This window comes from Haplochromis burtoni, unplaced genomic scaffold (genome assembly GCF_018398535.1).
Source record: "Haplochromis burtoni strain Fernald_Lab_line unplaced genomic scaffold, NCSU_Asbu1 Contig_1634, whole genome shotgun sequence".
Classification (NCBI taxonomy): Eukaryota; Metazoa; Chordata; class Actinopteri; order Cichliformes; family Cichlidae; genus Haplochromis; species Haplochromis burtoni.
The window spans coordinates 22,545-30,807 of record NW_024583995.1 but is presented as its reverse complement, the minus strand read 5'-3'; the positions used below and the strand labels follow the sequence as shown (position 1 = coordinate 30,807).

The following is an 8,263-nucleotide window of genomic DNA, read 5'->3' as shown; positions in this document are numbered from 1 at the left end:
TTCTTCTGTCAGTATTGAGGTTGGTGAGGACCCTCAGGTTCGCTCAGCTGCCACTCTGGTGAAGAACATCTCATACAAATACAGAGAGGAGCTGTCAGCACATCTGATTGTTGCCGGCTGGGACAGAAGAAATGGAGGGCAGGTCAGTAATCACATGTTGGTGGTTACAGTTTGAAAGGAACAAATAGAGCCTTTAAAACACAGGTGTCAAACTCCAGTCCTCCAGGGGCGCTGTCCTGAAACTTTTCCATTTTTCCCTGCTGCAACACACCTGAATAAAGTTAGTAAAAATTAGTAATTTGACTGCATGCTGAGGTGGCAATCCAGCCATTTGATTCATGTCACAGCAGCTCATAAGTGAATGAACATCGTGCAATAAAAGTACTTTTAGAAGTACATTTTTCCAAACACTTTACTTCACTTTAAATTACTTGAGTAGGGTTAGGAGTTGCCACCTCAGCATGCACTCAAGTTCTATAGAGTCTCTAATGACCTACTAATTTTATTCAGATGTATTTGCAGCAGGGAGACAGGTACAAGTTTCAGGACACCGGCTCTCGAGGACTGGAGTTCGACACCCCTGCTTTAAAAGATCACTGGGAAAAGTTTCATTAATACATTTATGGTTCAGCAACATCTGCTACTTGTTGTTAGGTGCTTTCATGAGCCAACACACTTGATGTTATTAGTTATCATCCATAAACAATGACATTGCTTGGTGATATAATCCCTCCTTTCCTGTGCCCTTTGACCTCCAGGTGTTTGCAACTATGAAAGGGCTCCTGACACGTCAACCGTTTGCAGTCGGCGGCTCCGGCAGCTCGTATGTTTACGGGTTTGTTGATGCTGAGTATCGCAGAGGCATGAACAAGCAGGAGTGCCAGCAGTTTGTTGTCAACAGTAAGATTTTTTCTTTTGTTTTTTTCTACAGGGCTTCTGATGATTTGATGCTCAGGGGAAACCGGACAGTTGATGTTTCTTATACTGACAGCTCACAACTCCTACTCTATTATGTCATGTTACAGCTCATAAATATGTTAATAACTTGTGTTGTAAAAATAATATTGTGTTGTTCATTTCCCTTTCTCGTAGCTCTCTCTCTGGCAATGAACCGTGATGGCTCCAGCGGCGGCGTGGCTTACATCGTCACCATCGATGAACACGGCACAGAGGAGAAAGTGATTCTAGGAAATCAGTTACCCACCTTCTTTGACCAATAACACATTAGTTGTCTTAACAGAAGCTGTGGCTCACAGTTTTGGCACAACTGTCAATTAACTCACCCTGTGATGAAACCATTAAGGAGCGGTATACCTTTAATAATAAGTTGCTGCATATCTCACTAATATCCAAAGGTATTTCAAGTTTATATCAACAAACCTTTATGTTAATAAAACCCTGTCTTTACAGTTGATTACATTTTTGTTTCATCAAATGAAATAAAATTGAAAAATAAGTTTTGCTTTACATGATGTTTGATTTCTCTGCAAAAGACAATTACATTACATATTGTTACTCTTCATCATTAAGGGCAACCTTAGCCTCTTAAACTTGCTGAAGACTCATTATTTGAATCTTTTAAACAATAAATGGGTAATATTTGGAAAATATTCAGAGCCCCTGATATTCCATAGCTCTACAGGGTTAACACAAGACTTGGTTCAAACCTGAGTGGGAATTTTGTCATGAATGCATCTGGTGTAAAAATCTGTGCCAAATCAAATATGTGAATCTATCTGCATGTGTTGACCACTTGTAAATAAGGGAGTGGCTGAAACCCCGGATGTTCCTTAAGCCTCATTATAATTAATAACAGAGAAATTACCATCTTTAATGAAAGGCCTCTGGTCCGAGAAACAATTCTCCAAAAACAAATCACAGATTTTCTTCACTCAACAGTAACAATCTTTAAAGGCTGTTTTATGTTCTACAGAACATAAACTGTAACATTCAATCATATTAACATTTGTAACATTCAGTGTCTCATACACTGAATGTTACAGTTGCAGGTTCAATCCAGGACAACGTCGGTTGTTAGTTTGGATGTGCAGTAATGAAAAGAACTAGATATAAGGGATATTAAGAAGCAGTCCTGCAGTCCTGCTTCAGTTGGTGTTGCTTTCTGCATTTTGGATTTAAGGGAAACCCCTCATCCTGTGAGAAAATGAAACTGAAAGTATATAAACCTAAAACTCTGGTCCTGCGACGCAGCAGGTCATTTGAGGACGACTACTGCCGAATTATGGCAGCGATCACAGCTACAACAATGCGCCAAGTCGCTGCTTTTACTTTATCAGTTTCTGTCGAGCTTTTGTTGTTTTATGCGTCAGGATTTTCGGTGTTTCACAGCGTCTTTGGACACTTTACGCGTCTCTGGCTCTGTGCGGCTCTCCGCTGGTTGGCACTTATCGGTGTCTCACTGCTCACACTCGGGGTTCCCAAAGCTCTGCTGATTCGGTTTATAACGGCTCATAGTCTGCTGCCCGCGGTTTTCGAGACCGGGACCAACGCGTTTTACAGAGAGGAGAGCGAGTGCGGCCAGCTGGGAGATGTGCGCTGCTGGCTCATGTTCAGCGGAGCTTCGCTCGCTGCTGCGCTGTTTTGGGAGATCACCATCCCGGACACCGACGAAGAGGCTGCCGGCAAAGAGCAGAAACAGAAGGCGAGAGTGCTTTTCATGAGAGTCGTCCGACTGTTCAGACCCGACTATCCTCTGCTGTTAGGGGGACTTGTGTTCCTGTCGCTGGCTAGTATCTGTAAGTAAAAGGTGGTACTGAGCCGATTATGCTGCAGGCTGATTATGAATACCGAATACATAGTTTGCTCAACAAAGGAAACATTAAGGCCCTTAAGTTGAGTTTTTAGAATTCACAAGAAACATATTCATGATGACGATAATATGAATTATAACTGTTCAATGTTTCCTGACTGGTGAATGTGATAATATCACCTGTGTGGATCTCTTCTCAGGTGAGATGTTCATCCCTTTCTACACTGGAAGAGTCATTGACATCCTTGGAAGTAATTACCAGGAGAATGACTTCCTGTCTGCTCTCCTCTTCATGGGCCTTTACTCTCTGGGAAGGTATGAGGCAGACAGTGTTTTTCCTCCACAATTACCCTCTGTTTGTTCTTTACAAGTAACATCTAACTAATTTTCTCTTGGATTGATTAGTTCTGTCAGTGCCGGCTGTAGAGGAGGTCTCTTAATTTGTGCCATCAGCTCCTTCACATGCAGAATCAAAGTTTTACTGTTTGGGGCATTGACTAAACAGGAAATTGGATTCTTTGGGACCACAAAAACAGGTACTGCTATCACAAACAGAACTTTGTTTATTGAGACACAATAATTAAAAGGTAATAGCACAGAAGTACAGCACTGATGAAAATAACCTTTCTTTGCAGGTGAAATCACATCCAGACTGTCTAAAGACACCACCCTGATGGGAGAGACTGTGTGTCTGAATGTTAACATGCTGCTGAGGACATTCATCAAGACAATGGGCATGATCTATCTAATGATGAACCTCTCATGGAAGCTCACATTCCTGGTGCTGATGGAGACTCCTATCACCGGCCTCATACAGAACATCTATGACACACACTACCAGGTAAAAGCTGATTAACAAGAGATGATAAATGAACATGAGATTTACACTATATGGACAAAAATACTAGGTCGATGACACATTACACCTACAAGAGCTGCTTGGTCATGGAAACCTGTGCCTTGAAATTCCTGTGCACAGTGCATAGTTTTTGTGATAGATGTTTGGAGCTCTACAGTTGTTGAGTCAGCAGAGTGCTTTGCAACTTGGCTGAGTTGCTTTCTTTCACAAACATTCTTAAAGGTAGACTGCATGACTAGGACCTTGATTTTATAAACCTGTGGATTTTATAAACACATAAATGCAAAAATTAGCAGGTGTCATCCAATACTTTTGTCCATATCCTGCTGAGAACCAAGGAAAAAAAAGAATCTTACCCATGAACTTTTTTTGTGATTTCCTGGCAGGAAAACACATGAAATATCAATGGAAAGCCCTCTATTTAGTACATCAGGACTTAGTAGGGTTGCTCAAATAAGTCAAAAGATATAGACCAAAACAAATATCCATTACAGAAGACAGAAATGAATAGGCTGGTTCTAGTGTGTGTATGATATTTGAAAGAAATTGTTTCAACTCACCAAGTAATCTAAACTTGAAAGCAATCATCTAATTGCTTCAGGATTAAATGAAAATATAAATGTGTCTAGGTGTAATAAGGAATAAACTTACAATAATTATTTTGTTTGGTTGCTTTTGGTGCAAAACAAAATTAATATTACTGTTGTGAGGTGAGATATTTATTTTTACAATAACTAAGTTTCCTTTTTTTATACTTTCCTCAGAAGTTGTCCCTGGCAATACAGGACTCAATGGGTCAATCAACTGAAGCTGCACATGAGGTAGTGTCTGGTATTCGTGTGCTAAGAAGCTTTAACACAGAAAAACATGAAGCCCACCGCTACTACAACTGCTTGATGGAGACACACAACCTCAAGACTAAACGTGCCACTATCAGTGCTGTTTACCTGCTTGCACGGAGGGTGAGAAGTTTGCTTTTTTATTTGGTGTTTGTTTATTTGTGTGTCACTTAGAGATCATATCAGTGGATAATGAGCCACTTATTGCATATCACCATATTTAACACTGTGTGTGTGTCTACAGCTGACAGGGTTGGCTATGCAGGTCTTTGTGTTATACTACGGCCGACTTTTTATCCAGAGGGGACAGATGACCACAGGAAAACTGGTTTCCTTTATCCTCTACCAGTCAAACTTGGGAGACAACATCAGGGTATCCCACAATGCTTTGTGTACTGTTATTAGTTAGCATTTGTGATCACAAGTGTAAAAACAAGGAGCCATTAAATTAATATTTCTGTAGCTAGGCAAGAAAACAATATACACTATATTCAATTCAAGAGGGAAAAAAGTCACAAAAACATAGTCCTATATACAATATTCAATATCGAAGGTTAATAGAAAAAAATCTAAAGTTTTGAGTTTGCTTTCAAAACAACCTCAAAGCATTGAAAAGCTATTCTTTAATTTTCTGTGATGCAACTGTGGCTCAAGTAGTACATCACACATGACAAAGTGGTTCAGTGATTTGGGCAAGACACGGAGCCCCAAGTTCATTATTGGCAGGTCAGCTCTAAAGCTCATCTATTACTTTGCTAAAAAAGATAAAAAGCACTGCATATAAACAGACTACACACTAAATACTATTGTTGGAACATGAGACCAAACTCCAGCCTCACAATACTTTCACGTGATCTTCAGGACAGAAGAACAGTGTCAGATGACCTAATACATCTTGTTGATACAGAGCTTTTAAACTCAAGAGCAAAAAGATATCTCATCAGTCTTGCACTATTTTTAAATATACCATTGTTGGAAAAGGTTTTGTATTTAACATAATGCAGGCTGCATGCAATTTAAAAACACATGTTATTATGTTTCCCAATTTTGTCCCATAACTGTAACCTTCCAGACGCTCACCTACATCTTTGGTGAGATGCTGAACTCAGTGGGGGCTGCTGGGAAAGTGTTTGAGTACCTGGACCGAAAGGCTCTGGTCAGTACAGACGGAAAACTCCAACCTGATCAGCTGAGAGGACACATCAGCTTCAGGAGTCTCAACTTCACCTATCCTGCAAACCCCAACAAAACAGTGCTGCAGGTGGGAATGCAGAGTCAATGAGTAGGTGGGTGTGGGGTTATGCTATCAATTTATTCTGTTACTATAGCCATTGTTGTCTTTTCTAAATCACTTGTTTCAGGACTTTTCCTTGGAGCTGAAGCCTGGTCAGATGACAGCATTGGTGGGTCCATCTGGAGAAGGAAAAAGTACCTGTGTGAATCTGCTGGAGCGTTTCTACGAGCCTCAGGATGGAGAAATCCTGCTGGATGGAGAACCACTAAAATCCTATGATCACCAGTTCCTCCACAAGATGGTAATTCATCATCAGAGCTTTTTCCTTACTGTATTAACTTATTGTTTTATCAGTGAGGTGTTTTATGTACTTGTGTTTTATTGTATTTTATATTTGTACAGCACTTTGTTCAGCCTTGGTTGTTTTTAAATGTGCTTTATAAATAAACTTGACTTGACTTCCTCATTAATTATGCCATTTTTTCCTTGGGAGCTTCTGTCTCCTGTTTATAAATAACAGAATGAAAAGCCACAGTCATTTCTGAGATTTGTTAAATTGTTATATTGTATGGGATTGTGAAGAAGATTCTATAAAGGTGTATACCATCTTATGTGTGTTTAACAGATCTCTGTGGTAAACCAGGAGCCAGTGCTCTTCTCTGGCACCATCAGAGAAAACATTGAATACGGGCTTAAAGGCTGCTCACTGGATGAAATCAAGGACGCAGCAAAAGAATCCAATGCCCATGACTTCATCAAGCAGTTAGAGAAAGGCTACGATACAGGTACAGAGTTTTAACTTCCTCGCAGGCTGTTTCACATGGCTGCATGCAGACCTGCTTTGTACAAAGTTCTGCAAAAGACTTTAGATTCATTCTGTGCATGAAAAGGAATAATTATAAACAGTATATTGTAAATTGTATGGCAGCACAGTGGCATGGTGGTTAGCACTGTTGCCGCACAGCAAGAAGGTCCTGAGTTCACCATCAGACCAGAGTCTTTCTGTGTGGAGTTTGCATGTTCTCCCCGTGTTTGCATGGGTTCCCTCCGGGTACTCCGGCTTCCTCCCACCGTCCAAAGACATGCAGCTTGTGGGGATAGGTTGATTGATCAATCTAAATTGCCCATAGGTGTGAATGTGGGAGTGAATGTGAGTGCGATTGGTCTCTGTGTTTTAACCCTGCGACAGACTTGCGACCTGTCCAGGGTGTACCCTGCCTCCCACCCTATGACAGCTGGGATAGGCTCCAGCGCCCCCTGCGACCCTGAAAAGGATAAGCGGAAGCGAATGAATGGATGGATGGATATTGTAAATGGACTGTTTTTTATAATAGCACTTTTCTACATGTTGCACTTTATGCAACATGTTTAATTCATCCTTTCATACTTCACTTAATGCTTAAGTGAAGTATGAAGTAACATTCATATGCCGATGGATGCATCGGAGAGCAACTAGTTGTTTTTCAGTTTTGCACATTATACCTGAATCTGTAAAATTTTTTTGATGTGCCCTTTTATCAGAGGTGGGTGAAGGTGGAGGTCAGTTATCCAAGAGCGAGAGGCAGCGAATTGCCATCGCTCGGGCTCTTGTCCGACGTCCCCAGGTCCTAATTCTGGATGAAATCACCAGCTCTTTGGACACTGACAGTGAAAATAAGGTATGCTATAATTTATCGTCTAAAGCTCTATGTTTAAATTTGAAGCAGTATGCTACTACAGACTAAACAGTGGAGACGGTTCACTGTACATGCTAGTTAATATTAATCTATTAATCATTTATATTCCATAAATTTCATGTATTTACAGCTTATATAAATGTCTCGTCCGACATCCTTTAGCTGTGATTTCACCTAAAAAAGGGTTCATCAGGTGCTAGGCTAAGAATATATCTGCAAATTTTTCTTCCTACCTCTGAACAGATCCAGAAGTCTCTCTCCAGCATCCCCAACCAGACCCTCCTGGTGATCGCTCACAGGCTGAAGACCATCGAGAACGCAGATCAGATCGTTGTTGTAAGTGGTGGAAAAGTTAAAGAGCGAGGGACTCACAGGGAGCTGATGGACATGAAGGGAAGCTACTACAAACTGAGAGAGGAGCTCTTCACTGAAGGAAACTGAGTCTGTGCTGAAGCTCGATGTCCTGAGATCCTTGTGTGTGAAACTCTGCTGCATACAGATGTGAGAGAACGAGCCGCAGGTTATATAAATATTGAATATATGTTGTTTTGTAAATATTGGTATTAAACCTTTGATTAAATTATACATATGTGTGATTTTTTCTCGGCTAGATGTCTTCATGATATAATGTTATTCCATTTCCTTGCTTTTGATAAAGATCAAACGTATGAAGCCATAAACCTTCATTTATCATTAATCAGAGATCAAAGGTTACTTTATTTCCCTCCAAAAACATCACAGAAAATTAATCACAGCCTCATCTAAATGTGCTGGATTGTTTCCCCATATTTACTTAAAAACTTTCACTGGACATTTAATGGTTTTGGCCATTTGATAAATTTTTCCCAATGAAGGAAAAACTGAGATGGTCACATTTTCAAAATG

The 8,263-nt window shown here is 40.3% G+C and overlaps 2 protein-coding genes across 2 annotated transcripts; both read left to right on the top strand.

Annotated features, from left to right (window-relative positions):
• On the top strand, positions 1 to 1,467 carry LOC102294863 (proteasome subunit beta type-9; the record flags this gene model as incomplete). The annotated part of the gene is given in 3 exon segments (XM_005952547.3): positions 1 to 142; positions 759 to 900; positions 1,093 to 1,467. Coding segments are annotated over 3 exon segments (412 nt in total), but the record flags the coding sequence as incomplete, so codon positions are not given.
• Positions 1,468 to 2,129: 662 nt separating this feature from the next.
• On the top strand, positions 2,130 to 7,963 carry LOC102294582 (antigen peptide transporter 2). The gene is made up of 11 exons (XM_005952546.3): positions 2,130 to 2,756; positions 2,971 to 3,085; positions 3,176 to 3,306; positions 3,406 to 3,611; positions 4,394 to 4,591; positions 4,713 to 4,841; positions 5,541 to 5,729; positions 5,830 to 6,003; positions 6,328 to 6,487; positions 7,224 to 7,360; positions 7,622 to 7,963. Exons 1-11 carry the CDS (start codon positions 2,165 to 2,167, stop codon positions 7,817 to 7,819), a joined length of 2,229 nt encoding a protein of 742 aa, XP_005952608.1. The 5' UTR covers positions 2,130 to 2,164; the 3' UTR covers positions 7,820 to 7,963.
• Positions 7,964 to 8,263: the final 300 nt, after the last annotated feature.